This window comes from Artemia franciscana, chromosome 14, assembly GCF_032884065.1.
Source record: "Artemia franciscana chromosome 14, ASM3288406v1, whole genome shotgun sequence".
Taxonomy (NCBI): Eukaryota; Metazoa; Arthropoda; class Branchiopoda; order Anostraca; family Artemiidae; genus Artemia; species Artemia franciscana.
The window spans coordinates 1,116,052-1,135,672 of NC_088876.1; the positions used below are offsets into that span (position 1 = coordinate 1,116,052).

At 34.2% G+C, this 19,621-nt stretch overlaps 2 protein-coding genes across 5 annotated transcripts in view; one reads left to right on the forward strand and one right to left on the reverse strand.

The window, feature by feature from the left end:
• Positions 1-3,175, reverse strand: part of LOC136035154 (zinc finger protein 271-like) — a 38,645-nt gene extending 35,470 nt beyond the window's left edge. For 2 of the 4 annotated variants that reach the window (XM_065716709.1, XM_065716707.1), the window contains exon 1: positions 3,061-3,175. Coding sequence is in view for 2 of the 4 variants with exons in the window: in XM_065716706.1 (XP_065572778.1) it covers positions 1,521-1,602 (82 nt within the window). In the remaining 2 variants the exon portion in view is untranslated. Of the gene's footprint in view, positions 1-1,520; positions 2,243-3,060 lie in introns of those variants that run through there. The other 2 variants (XM_065716706.1, XM_065716705.1) reach the window with 2 other exon arrangements.
• A 6,644-nt stretch (positions 3,176-9,819) lies between these two features.
• LOC136035157 (zinc finger protein 271-like) overlaps positions 9,820-19,621 on the forward strand; it is a 58,386-nt gene continuing 48,584 nt past the window's right edge. Inside the window, 2 exon segments of the mRNA XM_065716715.1 lie at positions 9,820-9,892; positions 15,261-15,362. Coding sequence (XP_065572787.1) covers positions 15,293-15,362 — 70 coding nt within the window. The 5' untranslated portion in view covers positions 9,820-9,892; positions 15,261-15,292.

Below are 19,621 nucleotides of genomic sequence, written 5' to 3' on the forward strand. Positions count from 1 at the left end.
AAGAACCGTAGTACCAGGTGTACATTTGTACTTAAACTCCTAGGGGATAGGTATTCCTAGTCCTGCACTTCCCATTTTGAAAAAGCGTGATAGAAAGACAGACTGTACGGATGCTAAATTTTTAAGAAACAAAAAAAAAATTAAGGGTGATAAACTAAAGAAATGACATTATATTAATTCAATCAGTGGATAGGGCAAGGACACGAGAATTGTGATTGGTGTATAATATTCCAAAAATAGTAAATGGTGAACAATTAAAAAGTGCCAAGTAGTGAGTAGTTGGAGCTTAATAAAAGTGCAAGTGGAAATACTTTTTATGTAACGTTGTATATTTTTAACTTTATTGTAAGAATACCTGAAATCAATTGAAAACTAAATAAATACAAAAAATTTTCTTTGTGAAACCAGGTATTCAAGTATATACCTTATTAATGTCAAGTGATGTTTTAATGTAATTCAAGTGTAAGGTGTAGGTTAATTAAAGGTGTAGGAGTATATACGTTTTCTTTAAATAATCATTTCTGTGGTGAAAGAATTAAAATAAAAATATTTTGACAATAAGAAACTGTAAGAAAAATAAAACTTAAGGACAGGGAATGTTCTGATTGACGAGGGCGTCAATCTACAGCGGGATAGGGGATATGTAACATATAGACCAGCAAACCCCCTCCCCCTTTCAGAACTCAAAACCAAATCTCTCATTCATTTATTTTAGAAAGTTTTAAAATAAGAATCTCTTATACATATAAAGATTTTAAAGTAAAAGTTTATCATCTCATAGGATTTGTGCTTTTTTAGTACAAGTTTTATAACAGGCAAAAAATGATACTTTTTACCTTTGGTACAAATCTTCCTTCAAGCAAAAAATGATAGTTTTTTGACTACCAAAATTAGATTCAAACTTTTGAATAAAGCCAATTAGAAACCAGATTTCTACATCTGGTCTGGTCAACAAACTGAAGGTGAAAACCCTCGTTATAATAAATCTTTGCAAGGAGGTTAAGCCATATGTTGTATAGTCAAAAAAAAAGAGTTGTGTTGCAACTCTTCTGAGGTCAGTCTACCCTGTGCTTAATTTAGAAATCCGGATTGATTCGGGATATATAAGGTGAACTAAAAGTTAGGTGTGTAATTCAGTTTTTTGGTAGTCTCTCTTTGATGCACTTTATACTACTATCATTTATTGGAGCCGTTTTACCTGAAGTTGTATATGAAGTAAGAAAATAAAGTTATTGTCAATAATTGTGTTTGTCTTTGAGTTAAGGTACAGGTACAGTTCCTATTGTCTACTGGTACGTTCCCAAGGGAATCTGCCCATCTCGGCAAACCTAAACGTCATGATGATGAATTCGTCTCCAAGGTTATAGAGACTGGTCAATAGAACCCTCCCAATCTATATCCATTAACTATAAGGCTCCCATACCACAAACAAAATAAACTATATAAGAAATCAAGTAAACTTTATAAGCAATCAGTAAACTAAAAGAATCGAACAAACTTCATAAGAAACCCCCCCCCCGTAACAATATTTACATGACCACCATGAGCTCCACAACAATGATGTAATGACAATGATCTATTGAAATTTTGACAAAACAACATTTGAACCTAATTTTCACTTATCAGTTTCTGTTTCTCTGGTTTTAGTTCTGAAAAATGCAATTCCTGTTATTTGAGTAGAATTTTAATTCATATAAATATTTTTTTCAAAGTGTAGGAAATGTATTAGTGGATCTTTGAAACCATCAAAAATTGAGATTGAATAAAGTTCTGAAGCTGAAAAGAACTTTATGTACTTCATTTAAGCAGAATATCTATTTTGCAAGGTTTCATTTCTACAATAAAAAGACTGATGAAGGTGATAAAGGTCAGGGCAATCTAAAAGGGAGAAAGAAAGGAGGTATTTACTTCAAACTACCTTCCCTAAACATACTTTAGTCTGTAGACCTATCTCTATAAGTTTTATTTTCTCAACAACCCCTTTTCAAGACAGCAAAAATTAGCTAGACAAGCAATGTACCCTATGGCAATCCCCCCAATGATTCTTGGTAAATTTTTATTTCAACAAGACATTTCTTAATGACAAAAAAGTGCCAGTTGAAAAAAAAGATGGCCAAACTGGCTTATAATAAAGGCTAGTGAAAAATGTACCAGCTAGTTTTAAACAACAAAAAACAGTTATTCTAAATTGGCCATTTTTCCATTGTTGTAATTTATTCTTATATGCTAGGCTATATCGTCTGTGTGCCTATGTGAATTTCATCTTTATGTATGCATGCCTATGTGAATTTCATCTTTATGTATGCAAACTATTTGTAAGTTTTGGTTTTCCTATTGCTGATTGCATATAAAACACAATTTTTAATATTAATAACTGGTCAGACTTAAAATGTTGAAAGCCTTTTAAAAATGTTGTTAATTTCTTCAACAAGATGATGAAAAAAAAGAATCAAAATTTCAATTTTTACTATGCTCATGAGACAGATAATTTGAATCTAAAAGCAAAAAGAGGTAGCCACAATCACTTCCCACCAGTATTCTGGTTTTGCTTCCAGAACATAATCAATTCTTGTCTTCTTACCACAGCTCGGTAGCAATACAGTAGTGAAAACTCAATTTATTTTTGGGATAGTGTGTGGTAGCAATTCTAGCAGCTGCAGACAGGAAACTGGTAGTCTGTACCAAAAGCCTCTCATGGGCGGGATAAAACTTTTCATAACTGGATATTGGTATCTAAGCTATGGTTCCTGCCTATGGTGTTGTAGTACAATCTATGCATTGGAGTGAAGGCTAGGAGGAGGTGCCAAGTTCAGACTTCTGTACCAAAGGCTCCTAACGGGCGAGATAAAAGTTTTCATAACTGTATATTGGTATCCAAGCTGTGCTTCTTACAAAAAATTGGTCTAACAGATTACTGCACAATGGAAATTAACTAGCCTATAGAAAACTAAACTTTCTTTTACAGATCCCCGAAAATGGACACTATTTTTTTCAGAGAATGTTAGTAATGATTTAAATAAGTACACGTGATTGAGTATAAAATAAAATAAAAGAAATTACTATTAAAATTCTAGAAACAAGCATGCAAAAATATTTTATTAAATCCTTTCATCTTTGATATCAGCATCCACATTTATCGAAATCCCTAAAAAAAAGTCTGGAAAAGAGAAGTTCGTTTTCAACTTTACCCGTAGTTTCTCTGATTTGAAACAAGTTGCTCTTATGATCAGTTTCTCTGATGGTCAGTTGCTCTGATAACTTATAATTCTGATGAAAAACACATTACAGTTGAACAAATCATAAGCAGCCAAATAGCACTTTCTAAGTAATAAATGATGTAGGTACAAAGTATTAATTTTTTTCTGACCAAAGCACTATGTACAGAAGGAGTTGTTGTTGAAATTTTGCAAAGAAGTCATTTGATTAGAAATATAAAGCTCTAGTATCCTTTTAAGAATCCAAAGTGATTGGAGGGCGACCGGTCCTACTCATCCATTATTTACCCAAAAATATTATGTCAAAGTTTTGACACAATAAAGTTTTAGCCGTTTTTTCTACATAGTTAAAAGCCCAGTAATCGAGTCTTTGGTGATGCACCCCTTTCCCACACATCCCTATTGCTAAGCGCTAGAAAATTTCTTAGTAGAAAATCCTTAATATATAAGTTTTTTCAAAAGATGTGGTCTTATAAGCTCTGGAGAAGTCTCATTTGACTGAAAATATGGAGTTCTAGTTGCCTTTTTTTAGAGTCAAATGTGACCGGATATAACTTAGCCCCCCCTCACCACTTTCTTTTCCCCAAAATGCAATTGCTGAAATCTCGAGAAAGTAATTGTTTTCAAAAGAATACAAAAAGCATACATTAATGCATATAGGTTAACACGATCCCTAGGGCCTGGAAACAAGTGTAGTAAGTTAAGACAGCCGAGACATATAAGTTTTTTATTGAAGGGGTAGTCGTATGAGCTTTGACAGAGGCCCACTTGATTATAAATTGAAAGTCGTAGTTCCTAGTCCTAATTTTTCAGATTTGAAAGTTATCAGAGAGCAAAGAGCTTTCCCCCCTCTCCCACACGCTCTCTTTTCCCCAAATGTATCTGATACAAATTTTGAGATACCAATTTAGTTCAAACTAGTCTAAAGAGCGTATGACAATGTCCTTTGGTTGATACGAACCCCCAGAGTCTGGGGGCAAGGCTTTTAAATTAAGGGCCAGTGGATATATAAAGCTTTTACGGAAGGGGTGATCATATAAGCTTTAAAGGAGGCTCATTTGATTAAAAACAAAGATGAATTTTCAAAACGTAAATGAATGTAAGGTTATCAAGAAAACATATTGGTAATGTCATTAACCTGAAACTTACCGGACTTGACAAGAGGGATTTTCAACTGACCAAAAGCAATATGTTAATACTACTTGTGCAACTAGTACTATTTTTAATGCTGTAAATTCTACAAATAGTGCTAATATTACTACTCTGACTACTATTGCAACGACGCCTAATGATACAAAGGTGAAATTTCGAGATATATTCTATTGGAGAAACTAAATCAATCGCAACCGGCCGTATGTATGCCGGTTGTGAAAAGGGAGTATCAGCAATGTTTTAGGAACAGTTTGTTGCTCTGATGTCGAAATACACAGGGCTTATTGCAAGGGTTGTTGAACTAACCTAAAGACAAGATTTACACCCTAATGCTGCTATTTTTCCTCATACTACAACTACTTTTACTGGTGGTACTATGAGCGTGTCCGAAAGCTCAAGTATGCAGAATTAATTTCGCATCCGTCTGGAATTCTTCGAAGAATTCTCAGTCCGGACTAGAATTTCATCTGTAATTATCGCAGGGTTATGACGTCAAAAACCCCACGAAAAAATTCTACGAAATTGCAGCATTTATCTGAGGTTTTTCAGAAGAAACTAAAGATAGTGGCGATCCATATCCAAAGCATAAGGAAGAAAGATCTGTTTCCAGGCAGATTTCAAATTCCAGAAATGTGCAATAAAAAAACTTCCAATGTAAGTGGCTAAGAATATCTCAGTCAAAAAAATAATCATTTGTGATCAGCAGCTTTTAGATTATTATCATTAAGGATGTAGATCTTCACCTTGCTCATTGATCATAGAGCTTTAATTTTATGGTAACTGCTAAATACAATGATCATTGACTTCTTGTTTTGTTATTCTTGAAGCAAAAAAATTTAGCTGTTTTAAACAAAGAGAAAACATAAAATTTATCATACCCTGCTAAAGGTTATCTCTAAGCAGAGTGATATCTTATCGGCAGTTGTTGATAGTTGTTTAATAAAGTGATTGTTAATATTCTAGTTGAGTGACTTCTTGTTATCTCACAGAGGGGTAAGGTTAGGAAAATGAAACTTTCAGGGGTGGGTCTACAGGCTAAAGTATATTCTGGGAAGGAATTGTAGAATACCCACCTCCACTCCTCCCTCTAGAGAGCCCTGAAATTCGCCTACATGACAGGTTTCACAGTTTTAACAGGTTTGTCAAAATTGAAATTTTGACAAAACAACATTTTATCTTAATTTTTAGTTACCAGTTGCTTTTTCTCTGCCTTTAGTACTGAAAATGCAATTCCTGTTATGAGTAGAATTCTGAGCCATATCAATCTTTTTTTCCAAAATTTAGGAAATGTATTGGCATATCTTTAAAACCTTATAATTTGGATTGAGTAAAGTTGTGAAGCTGAAAACAATTTTGTTGTACTTCATTCAAGCAGAAGATCTATTTTGCAGTATTTCACTTTTATAACACATATTTTAGTCATCAAAGGTCAGGGCCCTCTAGAGAGAGAAGGAATTGAGGTAGGCACTTCAAAATACCTTCCCAGGACATACTTTAGCCTGTAGATGCATCTCTGGAAGTTTCATTTTCCTAACATAACCCCTTTTTGAGATAGCAAGAAGTCAATCAACTAGAATTTTACCAATTGATTTTCTTTCAAGTAAAATTGATCTGCCCTAAATAGGGTGATAATCCTGTCTTCAAGCAATCATCACATTAAAGCTGCAAACCCATTGTCAACATCACAATGCAAATAAGCTGAAATAGCAGTATAGTTGACTAAGTATCAGTGCAGTATTAGCATTTTAACCATGGTCTAGCTCCTTTACAATTATGCTTGAGTAACCTGATGTGAGCTACCTCTTCTAATCAGGATAGGGCTTTAAACTAATTTCCCAGGGATCAAAAATATGATAGCGTTTCTTTTAACTACATTTCTTTAACTATATTGTGTATCAGACACAAATTTATTTTTAAGCTTTTTGGTCTAAAGGATTTTTTTTAAACTTGGTCAAATATCAGAGACAGCACCTTACCTATGCTTGAAATTATACTAAACAAATCTGATAAATTCTAGTAGGATCCAATTTGGTGATATTTTGCTATGTACATTTATTCCATCTTCCATTTAAATTTGATACTCCTTTCACTAACTTCGGCAAATCAACAAAAAATTCTTCTTTTTGTTTATAGAACCCCCTTCTCTTTCCCTATTTGACCTAAGGTCAATGAAAAAAACTTTAAAAGCCTTAGCCTTTTTGACTTAGGGTCATAGTCTCAGAATCTCAATCAAATAGATGGATGGACAAATAGATATTGCAATGTCTGTGTTATCTATAGCTAACACATTTGATCCCAGAAAAGATTTAACAAATCTTATCATTGACACATCAAATTTAGCATGCTGATGAACCTGATATTTGCCTTGTAGTGTCCTTTTTCAAATAATATTTATCAAAAATAAAAAAAAGTCTTATTTTTGCTGTTTAAGATGTTTATGATTTTACAGAATGTTATATTTGAGTGTGGGTGTGTGCTAGGATTAACAATGCTTATGACAGCAAATATCCTTCCATTTGTGGCACCACAGAGTGTTGAATCCCTAACCCTGAACTCCTGAGTCAACTGTCATATTTGACATATGTGAAAAAATGTATTTTTTTTTGGCTCCTAAAGGTGTGATTGAAAATAGTCAGAGCTTTGGGGTGTGAATCCCCGTATTTGTCCTGTTGGAAGGAGGCTAATACTGTACTTGCAGTTTTCATAGTTTCTTGTTAATCTTATAATCTCAATTTTTGAAATTTTCTTGTTTCTTTACCACTTCAATGGTATTCTATGAACCTGTTCTTGTTCTTTGTAATATGCCTTTACTGTATTTGGGATATACCTGTAGACTTCTCTTTGATACTCTACAATAGCATCCTTATTTAGATCAGGTTGGTTGTAGCTTTTTCTAAATGTTGTCAAGTCTCTTAAGTCACTTAAACCTGATGCTTTCCCCACTGTTTTTAGTTGGTAAAAAAAAAATCCAAAGAAAGTTCCCATTGAAAAGAGCCCAAAAGTAAGATTGAATTTGTCAAAGCTTGAAGGTTTGCCCCTTCAGTCTGTTTAAAAAAAAACAGATTCAGAATTGAAGCTTTGTTCATTTCAATCTTAAGAGTGACCTACATTTGTGACAATTCATCAAATTGTTATAAAGGGATACTTTTATTTATTTATTTGTCTTGTTTGAATTCTAAATGATTGTCTTCTAATCTTTAAATTGATTTGTACTTTATTTAATAAGTTTAAAAGAAAGCTTATATGGCCAAGTCAGTAGGCCAGTAAAGGACCAGGTGTTCCTTTAGCCAGGAAGCACAATAGGAAGCTAGGGGCCAGCCATCCTATGCTTTTGCATGCCCTTCCTGCTCCATATTTCTTTAGGTAACCTTTTAAAGTTGGGCCAATTCTAGCCAAGCTGACAGAGTCACATCACTGATCCCTGTCCAAAACCAAATAAACTGGTAATGCCAGGAATTAAACCTGTGCCCTTTGGACAAGGATTCTCAAGCTAGAGAGCCAGCCACTTAGGAAAGAACACAAATGTGACCACAGAACAACAATTGTTTGAAAAAAGAAAATATTGAAAACAACTCAAGCCATAGTTGCTGCCCATAAACAATATGCATTTTATTTAGACAAAGTAAATTTAAGACAGGTATCAACAAAACTCTATCAGGAATTGTATTTACTTAAGATACAATAAGCAATATGAAAGCTTAGTTTTGTGATATTATAGTCTTGAAATAATGCAAAATAAGAAAAATTATATTTCCTATTTGTTTACCATAAGCTCATTTGAGATTGCAATATGCCCATGGTGCACTTATAAACTCTGTGAAATTCTTTTAACAGAAAGAATTGTAAAGACAATTGTTCTGATCAGCAAGAAAAATATTAACATAACTCTCTAAACTTGGCACTTTTTAAGACAACTTTTTAGCAAAGCAAATGCAAAACATAAGAATTCAGCTAAAAGGTGGTGAAATATATGACAGATCTTATTGGTCTAAATAATCAATGCCTATAAAAACAACAGCTTTCTATTCTGAATTCTTTGTGTTTCTGATTCTTAGCAGCAGCTTGGCAATGGACAATCTCAGTTCTATTAGCCTGCTATATATGGTCTAGATGGTTATGGAGACATTTACATTTTATTTTCTCTAGAGGTATATTTAGCGCATAAGTGGATATGCACTATGTTACAAATCTAATGATCACCCAATTTGCATGACCACTAGATTTCAAGGGCCAGAGAAAATTTGATCATTGAATCTAGTGATGACCTTCGATCTTGATTGACATCATAAGAAAGTCTTGGGCCTTACTTATTGTTAGGCATAGGCCTACCAAAGACTATGGTAAATGCTAGATATACCCAGTGTCTGACCTAAGCTATACAAAATCTTGACATTTTTGCATGCATTATCTGTAAGAGATAACTTGCTCCTCCATCAGACAGAGCAAAAGCATGTCCAGTGCTTTAATTTGCAGTAGTAGCAAAGTGAATAGGAGCTACATAGAAGCTTCTTTCAATCTGATGGTTGATTTCTGTTTCTTCTCCTACTACTGAGTTGCTGTTGAGTAGAGATTTGAGCTTCAAAGAACAAATGACGAAAACAGCTTTCGGACTGAGTATTCAGAATTAACCCTGCATCTAGATGCAGCATTCTTTGTGAAATAAGCTTCCGGACATGGTCTATAACTACTGCTAAAGCTAAGGAAATGACTACTAATTTTACCACTAATATTGCTGCTACTAAAACTTATTGGTATTCAGAAGAAAGGGTGAAAAGGATTGTCAAGAGGATGGCACGGCAATATATCAAGAACAGCTAAGTTTGCTCTTTCAGGATAAGTTGTGAAATATTTTGAACTAGCCAAAAGTACCATTTGTATAATATTAATGCTGTTGCTGCGACTGCTGTAATTAATGGTGGCATGGGTATTGAGGTGAAGCTTTTAGGGAGCAATTAAGGGGATTTTCAATTAAAAGATAAAACTATTTGCATGCAAGTTAATTTTTGCTGGTCCCTGACACGCCTAACACTTTTTATCGTCCTAGCACGTCCAGAAGCACCAAACTCTCCAAAGCACTGGAACTCCCTAACTCCCCCAAAGAGAGTGGATGCAGTCTGGTTATATCAATCACATGTTTACGACATTTGATTATTCCACCCAACAAGTTTCATCCCGATATCTCCACTCTGAGCGTTTTCCAAGATTTCCGGTTTTTCCCTCCAACTCCCCCCAATGTCACCAGATCTAGTCGGCATTTAAAATAAGGGCTCTAAGATATTAGTTCCTTCTAAATATTAAATTTCATTAAGATCCGGTCACCCGTTCTTAAGCTAAAAATTTGTGCCTTCGTCATTTATTACTTAAGTAGTGCTATTTCCCTGCTTAGGATTTGGTCAACTGTAATGTGTTTTTCATCTGCGTACTAAGTCATCAGAGCAATTAGTTGATCATTAACTGATCATTAGAGCAATTTGTTTTCCATCAGAGAAACTACAGCTAAATTTGAAAACGAAGTTCTCTTTTCCAGACATATTTTTTAGCGATTTTGACAAATGTGTATGCTAATATCAAAGAAGAAAGGATTTATATTTTGTATGCTTGTCTAATATTTATTAGTAATTTTTTTTATTCTCAATCATGTGTACTGAAAACTAACAGCATTTTGAAAGTCTTTCAACATTTTAACTCTGACCAGTTATTAACATTGAAATTTGTGTTTTATATGCAATCAACAATAGTTTGAAAACCCAAACCTACAAATAGTTTACACACATAAAGATGGATTTCACATAGGCCAAACAGAAGATATAGCCTAGGCTATAAAAATAAATTACAACAATGGAAGAATGGTGAATTTAGAAAAGACTTGTTATTTAAAACTAGCTGGTACATTCTTTCACTAGCCTTTATTATAAGCCAGTTTAGCCATCATTTTTTTTCAACTGGCACTTTTTTGTCATTAAGAAATGTCTTGTTGAAATACAAATTTGATGATACCAAGTCAATACACTACACAAGACTTATTACAACAAAGACCCTCTGACACATAACAGTGTTCAGTAATAATGAAATATATCATCAGGGTTATATATATATATATATATATAGGCTATATATATATATATATATATATATGTATATATATATATATATATATATATATATATATATATATATATATATATATATATATATAGGCTATATATATATACATATAGGCTATATATAGATATATATAGGCCTATATATATATATATATATATATATATATATATATATATATATATAGAATCATTGGGGGGATTGCCATAGGGCACAATCCTTGTCTAGTTAATTTTTGCTGTCTTGAAAAGGGGTTGTTAAGAAAATAAAACCTTTAGAGATATGTTTACAGACCAAAGTATGTTTATGGAAAGTAGTTTGAAGTAACTACCTCAGGGAAGGTAGTTTGAAGAAACTACCTCCTTTCTTTCTCCCTTTAGATAGCCCTGACCTTTATCACCTTCAAAAATCTTTCTGTTGTAGAAATGAAACCTTGCTAAATAGATATACTTCTTAAATGAAGTACAAAAAGTTCTTTTCAGCTTCAGAACTTTATTCAATTTCAATTTTTGATGGTTTTATTCATTAGAGCAATTTGTTTTCCATCAGAGAAACTATGGCTAAATTTGAAAATGAAGTTCTCTTTTCCAGACATATTTTTTAGGGATTTTGGCAAATGTGCATGCTAATATCAAAGAAGAAAGGATTTAATAAAATATTTTGTATGCTTGTCTAGCATTTTATTAGTAATTTTTTTATGCTCAATCATGTGTACTGAAACTAACAGCATTTTGAAAGTCTTTCAACATTTTAACTCTGACCAGTTATTAAAATTTGTGTTTTATGTGCAATCAGCAATAGTTTGAAAACCCAAACCTACAAATAGTTTACACACATAAAGATGGATTTCACATAGGCCAAACAGAAGATATAGCCTAGGCTATAAGAATAAATTACAACAATGGAATAATAGTGAATTTAGAAAAGACTTGTTATTTGTTGTTTAAAACTAGCAGGTACATTTTTCACTAGTCTTTATTATAAGCCAGTTTAGCCATCATTTTTTTTTTAACTGGCTCTTTTTTGTCATTAAGAAATGGCTTGTTGAAATAGAAATTTGATGATACCAAGTCAATACACTACACAAGACTTATTACAACAAAGACCCTCTGACACATAACAGTGTTCAATAATAATGAAATATATCATCAGGGTTATATATAAATATATATATATATATATATATATATATATATATATATATATATATATATATATATATATATATATATATATATATAGAATCATTGGGGGGATTGCCATAGGGCACAATCCTTGTCTAGTTAATTTTTGCTGTCTTGAAAAGGGGTTGTTAAGAAAATAAAACTTTTAGAGATATGTTTACAGACTAAAGTATGTTTATGGAAAGTAGTTTGAAGTAACTACCTCAGGGAAGGTAGTTTGAAGAAACTACCTCCTTTCTTTCTCCATTTAGATGGCCCTGACCTTTATCACCTTCATAAATCTTTTTGTTGTAGAAATGAAACCTTGCTAAATAGATATACTTCTTAAATGAAGTACAAAAAGTTCTTTTCAGCTTCAGAACTTTATTCAATTTCAATTTTTGATGGTTTCAAAGATCCACTAATACATTCCCTAAATTTTGAAAAAAATTATATGAATTAAAATTCTACTCAAATAACATCAATTGCATTTTCTGAACTAAAACCAGAGAAACATAAACTGATAACTGAAAATTAGGTTAAAACATTGTTATGTCAGAATTTCAATAGATCATTGTCATTATGTCATGTAAATATTGTCATTATGGCTTTCAGTTAATATCTGTTCTTTAATCATTGCAACTAGTAATGGCTTCTCTCAGGCTGGGGTTGCTCCCTCATCCATTGCAAATAGTGACATTGATTAATTTGAAGCTTTTTTAAATTTTAGTTATTTGAACCTCGCCCCAAAAAAAAACTTTAAAATTGCTAATTTTCAAATTACTGATGTCCAATTTAAGGCTATTTTAATTTTCAAAGTCCAAAATAGCCTAAGACAGAGATGCAGCATATTTTGTTCTTCCTATTTAGTGTCTCTGTCTGTAGGTGCTTGAGAAAATAGCACAACCAAGGCTGTATCCAGGAGCAGGGGGGTCATGGGGTTCGACTGTCAAGGTCATGGGTTTGACCTCTCAAGTAGGCAAATGTTTGAGACTTATGAATCAGAAGAGGGTTAACATGGGAGCTAGACAATACCTTTCCAGAGTATGTTTTTGGCACTAGATTAATTACTGAAAATTTCATTTTCATTATCTTGGAAAAACTTACGTTTTTCCAAGATAGCAAAAAGTAGCTGAACTAGAATTTTACCTGTCATACTTTGGAAACATTTAGTGCTCTTTTCTGATTTGAAAAGGTTTCCCTAAGAACAGCTAACAAATATTAAAAATACTTACCCTACCTATTATTGATCAAGGTTCCTTTGCTCCAGTTCCCCTCCCCTTCATTATGTTTTAGATCTAAGATAAAAATCTGCCATGTTATTCAGAATCCAATGCTAACTTGATGTACCACAGTCACTAAATGCATCTGCATGGATTTACTATGTTAATGTTTTGTAAATATGCCAGCAAATAAATATGGTAGTTTCTCCATTTTAAACATGAGACCAAAATGTGTATTCAATTGTGTCAATTTGCAAAAGTTTTTCTTCATAAAGGTTTTGCTTTTGAAAGTATAATGCAAAGGTAGTATTTCATAGACAATACCATAAAATGCATTTCCAAAATACAGGGTGGAGGCAATAACCCTGTATCCTCCTCCCATCAATGTGCTCATATGTAATCTTTATTTCTAGTAATATTTGTGTAACACATAAATAATACTGGACTAGCATAAAAAACTTACATCTTGCAAGTTTGGTTCCAATATATATGGTTGTGACCCATTTTTACCACACTTAGTATTTACCAACTGACATATAGCAAATGTAGTTTCTTTCCATCAGTATGTCTGTCTGTTGATCATAGCTTTGCTAGTTTGGGCACTTTCAGATAAGCTAGGGCAATGAAAGTTGGCAGGCATATAAGGGACCAGACCAGATTAAATTAGAAATAGTTACTTCCCCAATTTGACCATCTGAGGGGAGCAAGTAAACAAGATAGTTTAGAAGAATCTCTATTTGCAACAAAACAAATGATTGTGGTTCTTATGTGTATCTTGTTGGTCTAGTAGTATGATTTTTGCTTTGAGTGAGTGAGGTCTTAGATTTGAATCCTGGATGACTTGAATTTTCACATGCAGAATGATCTAAAACTAGATACATGATCAATACAGGGATTGCTGAAAGTTTGCAGGTGTATGGTTAATTTGGAAAAATTAGGTGTTTTTAACCTACAAACTGGTGATTGGATCTTAATGACATTTGTTATCTAGAAGGACCTTTTGTCTCATAGCTTTTATTTTAGATCCTGATTGGTTCTGGTGACATTGGGGGGAATGTAATGGGTAAACTGGAAATCTTGGAAAATGCTTAGAGTGGAGAGATTAGGATGAAACCTGGTGGGAAGAATAAGCATGAGTCCTAGATACATGATTGAAATAACCAGCCTGTATCCACTCTCTTTAGGGGGGGGGGGGATTTCCAGTGCTTTAGTAAGTTTGGTGCTTATGGATAACCAGGATGATGAAAATTGGTATTCATGTCAGAGACCTGCACAAATTGACTTGATAACAGTTTTTTCCCCAATTTGACCAGCTTTGGGGGGGTGGGGGGAAGTGAAATTGTGAAAATTAATGTATGTTTATCTTACAAATGGGTGAACAGATCTTAATGAAACTTGATGTATAGAAAGATCTCATGTCTCAGATACTCCATTGTCAATTTAGGTTGGATCTGGGGGGGGGAGTCGAACTCTTGCAAAACACTTAGAATTGGGAGATCAGGATGAACCTTGATGGGAAGAATAAGCACAAATTCTAGTTACATGATTGACACAACCAGATCTGATCTCTTTGGAGTAGTTGGGGGGGGGGATTTTCAGTGCTTTGGTGAGTTCAGTGCTTCTGGGCAAACAGCAGAGTTAAAAAATCTAGCACCAAGTCTAATTTTAGGTTCCAACTTTGTCACAAGTGCCATATGAGCTCTTGTTCTCATATAGCTGTGTGCTACAATTGGAATAATAGTATTTCTTGATATTAGTAAATAAAGTGATAACAAATTTGCCACAAGTATAACTAAATTTTCTGCACCCAGGGAAACGCATGTGCTACATCTTTAGATCATCTGTAGAATAATAGTTTTTATCATCTTGGTTCTATGATTTGATTTGATGTGAGCAATAGATTACATCTCTAGATCATCTGTAGAATGATAATTTCATCTTGGTTGTATGATTTAAGCAATAAATCAATTGAAATAAGCAATAAATTATTTTTTAAGTTTTTTAATTTTTTTTTAGTTTTCTAATACCATCAGTAACCCTTTCACCAAAGTAATTTTGATTGAATTTGACTGAAGACAAGGTTTGCAGCTAAACTGTCATGCATCTTCCTGGGTCCTAGTTTGGGCTTGAAATATGATTGAGAAAGTGCTGCTTTTTAAGCTAATAAAAGTCTGTATTCTACCATTTTATCATTTTTGTATTACTATAACAAAAATCTAGGCACTTAAAATTAGTCAATAAAAATAACAGAAACAAAATATTTTCAGAAAGTTGGGAAAAACTGGAAAAAAATACCAGCTTGAAAATCTATCATAGTGAATACATATCAATTTGTCCATTTTGTGGAAAGAATTGAAAACTGGAGTGCCATTTCCAAGTGTTATTGATAGTATTATGTGTTTTATAGCTGACATTAACATATATCAGAGATAATATTATGGATTTGCCTCTTATTCCAAACATGGCTGAGCCTGTCACCATTCCTGATTCTACTGTTGTCAAAAATGGTAAGTTATCCAATAAAAATTTTGGTAACAAACTAAAAAGAAAGCTGTTTTTCTTTAGTAAATAATTTTCTCTTTTTCCTCTTGCTTCTAAAGTTCTCCTCAGTAAAAATAACAAAAAAGAAAGAATATGCAACTGTATAAAAGCTATGTAATGAAAGGGCTATTTTGCTACAAAAGTGTCTAAATTATTAGCTATATTTTTTCAGTTAGAGGAGACAAGTCTTCAATTTGAAAATTTTTCTTTTACTATTTCTTGTTTGCAGGCATAAACATTAAGAAAAATTAGAAAACAATAAGAAAAAAGCATTTCTACTGAAGAGCCCATTTCTCACAGCTGATTTATCACATTATAATGCAACACAATTTACAACAATGCTTTCCAGAGAAAGTGTTAGGCTTGCTCCTCTGACTGAACTATTATTTATAGACCCTTCACTCTACTTTTATTTGGCTGAACTAATATTTATAGACACTTCACTCTACTTTGACTTTACACTTTGATTTCAGGGGGGGGGGTAAATCTTCACTATGTAGAATCTTGAATTTATGTTAGCTCTTGATAATGCCAGTTTTCCACAGTTTACCATGGATTTGTTTCTGGACCAGTCACTCAATTTGTAGTGGCTTTGGTTCTTTTGAGTGTTGGGTCATGATACTTGATCTGGCGTGACTGCTGTTTAATCTGATTTCTTTGAACATGATCATGGTTGATGATCTTTTGTACAAGTAGTTCCTTTGTGCATGGAACTGTTGCTCTCAGGTTTCTGTTCATTAGCAACTGGGATGGGGAGGCTAATCCATCAACAGGTGTGTTCCTATATTCCAACAGTGCTAACTCAAAGTTCCATATTGGTTTTGCTAAGCCAATCCGTTTGGCTGAAGTTTGGTGATGATGTGGCTTGTGATATTTTCCATTCTAATATAAATTTTTGAAAGTGATTATGTGAGTTTTGGGCCATTGTCAGTAATGAGCATAGGGAATCCTGTAATGTGCTAAGTATCTCTTCAGGTAGTGTATGACTTGTTGTGTGTATGCATTGCATCCCAATCTGTTGACTTCAAAGAAGCAACTGTAATAGTCAATGGTAATGAGGTAATATTCTCCCTTTTTGTAGAAGATTTTTGTAGATTTTTTTCCATGACAAGTGAGAAATGTCATGTGGCATTAAGAGTTCTTTTTTGGTATCTTGTGCATGCATAGCAGTTTTTGATATGTCCTTCAATGTCTTTTGTCATTCCTGGCCAAAAAATGACTGAGCAAGCTTGCTGCTTAGTTTTTTTTATGCTCTAATGTGATGCATGTATGCAGTTGAGGATTTGCTTTTCGGGAGTTTTTGCATATGACTAGGTGATCTCCTTTTAGTATGATATTGTCTATGATTGTTAAGCAATGTTTGACATCCCAGAATGAGCTGAGGGCTGGTGAGAGGTTTCTTGGTTTCCGGCCAACCCCTTTAAATTGTCTTAGCAAGCACAATCATTTGAGCATCTGCTGCTGTCTGTTGTTTGAGCTTTTTGAGTCTGCTGTTGCTGATCGGTTGTAGCAACATCACTGAGTGTATGTATAATTCAATCTCCTTTTGCATTGTTGTATCCTCTTCAGGAAGATTCAGGCAAGACAGGGCAATGGCAACAGGGATTTTTTTGCCTGGGCGGATTGTTACTGTGAAGTTGTATGGTTGGGTTGTCAGTAACATTCATTGAAGTCTTGGTGAAGACTTTTACATTGATTAATTCAGGACTACTTTGAGATGCTTGTGATTAGATACCACCCTGAATTTCTGGTCATAGAGGTATTGATGATAGTGCATGCATCCAAAAAGAATGGCATAAAGTTCTTTTTCTATTTGCAAATAGTTTGGTTTGGTGGCGTTCAGTGCACATGATGTGAATGAAATTGGTTTCTCATAAGGAATGAGAGTGGCTCCTAGGCCAAACTACAGAGCATGAACTTGTAGCTCAATATTCCCTGCTGCTGGATCAAACAATGTAAGGGACTGCAGATGGATTCTTTGATGTTGGTAAAGGCTGTGTCATATTGGTGCTCCCACTTAAGCTGTTGGTTGTTTTGCAAGATCACGTAGGGGCTGGTTTAGTGACGACAGGTTAGAAATATACTGTGCAAGGTAGTTCATCATTCCTAGTATAGTTTGGAGTTCTTCTTTGGTAGATGGGGGCCTTATTTCTTTTAGTGCACTGACCTTTTTGGATCTGGGTGGATGCCATTTTCTGATATTATGTGTTCAAAGTTTGGTATGCTTTTGCATCCAAAAACAAATTTCTCTGGGTTGAACTTGACAGCTTTTTCACGTACCTGGATTAGCGCGCTGTGGACATTGGCGTCATGCTCTTCTATGGTTTTTCCTGATAAGATGATGTCATCAACTATGATAGAGAACCCTTTGATACCCTCAAATGTCTCTTCCATGCTTCTCTGGAATTCGTCCTGTGCTGAGATTAGACCAAACAGCATGCGGTTTGAAGATGTATTGACCATGTGGTATGTTGAACATTGTTAATTGAGATGAATCCTCATCAAGGATGTGAGACCAGTATCCATGGTGGACATCCAATTTTGCAAATGGAGCAGAATGTTTCAATATTACTTTGTCAAATGTGGGTATTGGGTGGTGGGGTGTTTTTATAACCTTGTTTAAGTCATGTGAGTGCATACCCCAAGGCTTTTGTCAGGCTTTTTTTTTACCACAACTGCTGCATTCGCCCAGTCTATGGGGTGAGAGACTTTTTTGATGAGACTCAGTTTTTTCATTCTATCTAGTTCCTCCTTGAATGTGTCCTGGAGGGCTATTGGCATGCGCTTGGCTGGTATGGCCTTTGGGTCAGCCCCTTCTTTGAGAGTAATGTGACACTCCTTCGAGTTGTTCAATACCTTGGAAAATGTCATGGAATTCCTCTATAAAAACGGTTGACTTTGGGATTATGTTTTCAACTGTGATTATCAGCTTGATTAATTTCAGTTTTCTGCTAGTTTCAAGGCCTATAATTGGTATGGGGGCATCTTTCACTACAAAGAAGGGATGTGTTTCATTGCATACATTGGTGTATGCACAGGTGAGGCTGCAAACACCTGTTGTTTGGATTCTCTGCCCCCCCCCCCCCCAAATTGGTGAGGATTTGTAGTGTCTTGCTGATTGTTGGTTTTGGTTTGATTGAGTTTAATAGATTATCTGGTATAATATTTGTTAGAGCTGTGTCAATTTTAAAAATAATGCTGATTTGCCCATTGATCATATGCCTTAAGTATGGTTGATTGTCACTCATTTCCATGTTTACGACATATTAAAAAATTCATCATTGTTTATTTTTTTGTGCGTCATAAGGATGCTGTTGCTGGTTTGTTGTGTTCACTGTCCTTTTGCTACTTCACAAAGTGGTTCAGTTGTCACAGTCACTATAAATCTTTCCTTTTGCTAGACACATGTTGGAGGGTGAATATTCACCACCACAGAAGTAACAAGCTTTTGGTTTGGTATGTTTTTTTTTTATACAGTCAACCTCTTGTTTTGTTTGTATTTCTTAAAAAGCTTGGGTGCCACTTTTATCAAGTTGTAACATTGCTCTGAGTGCGCCTGGGTTTCTACATGTGCTTGCACAAAAATAGCTGCCTGTGACAGAGTTAGATTTGAACTTGCTTGGAGAAGTTTTTCTCTGACCTTTGCTGAGGAGACAAAACACACAAGTCTGTCTCTTATCATTTCTTCTCTTATGTCTGTTGTGGAATAGGCACGCTCACGGGCCAACAGCTTTAGATCATTCATGTATTTATCCACAGGTTGACCATCACGTTGATCACGTTTGTGAAAGAGGTACCTTGAGAAAACTATATTACATTGAGGATTGAAATACGCACTAAATTTGTTTAAGCATACTTCAATCTCGTCTTTCTCATCTGCTGCAATTTTTAAGGTGCTAAAGATGTCTCGCCCATTATGTTTCATCCATATTAGTAGAAAGACACGTTGGCATTTTTCTGTCTTTCCACTGAGGTGTCCTTGGAACATTAGGCTTGCATTGTTCTTGAATCTTATCCATGCCTCTTTAAGGTTGTTATTGTCCAGTCCATTGCGGGGTAATGGACCTAGGCTTCTATGTTGCTGTTTTTCTTTTCTTTTTTTTTCAAAGTGTGTCTGACACCATGTAGAAAGTTTCAACGTTTATTATGGATAAGTAGAAACCCAGGTCATCTAGAATAGAAAGAGATCAGAATATTACACTTGTAAAAAGGATTTTTTTTGGGG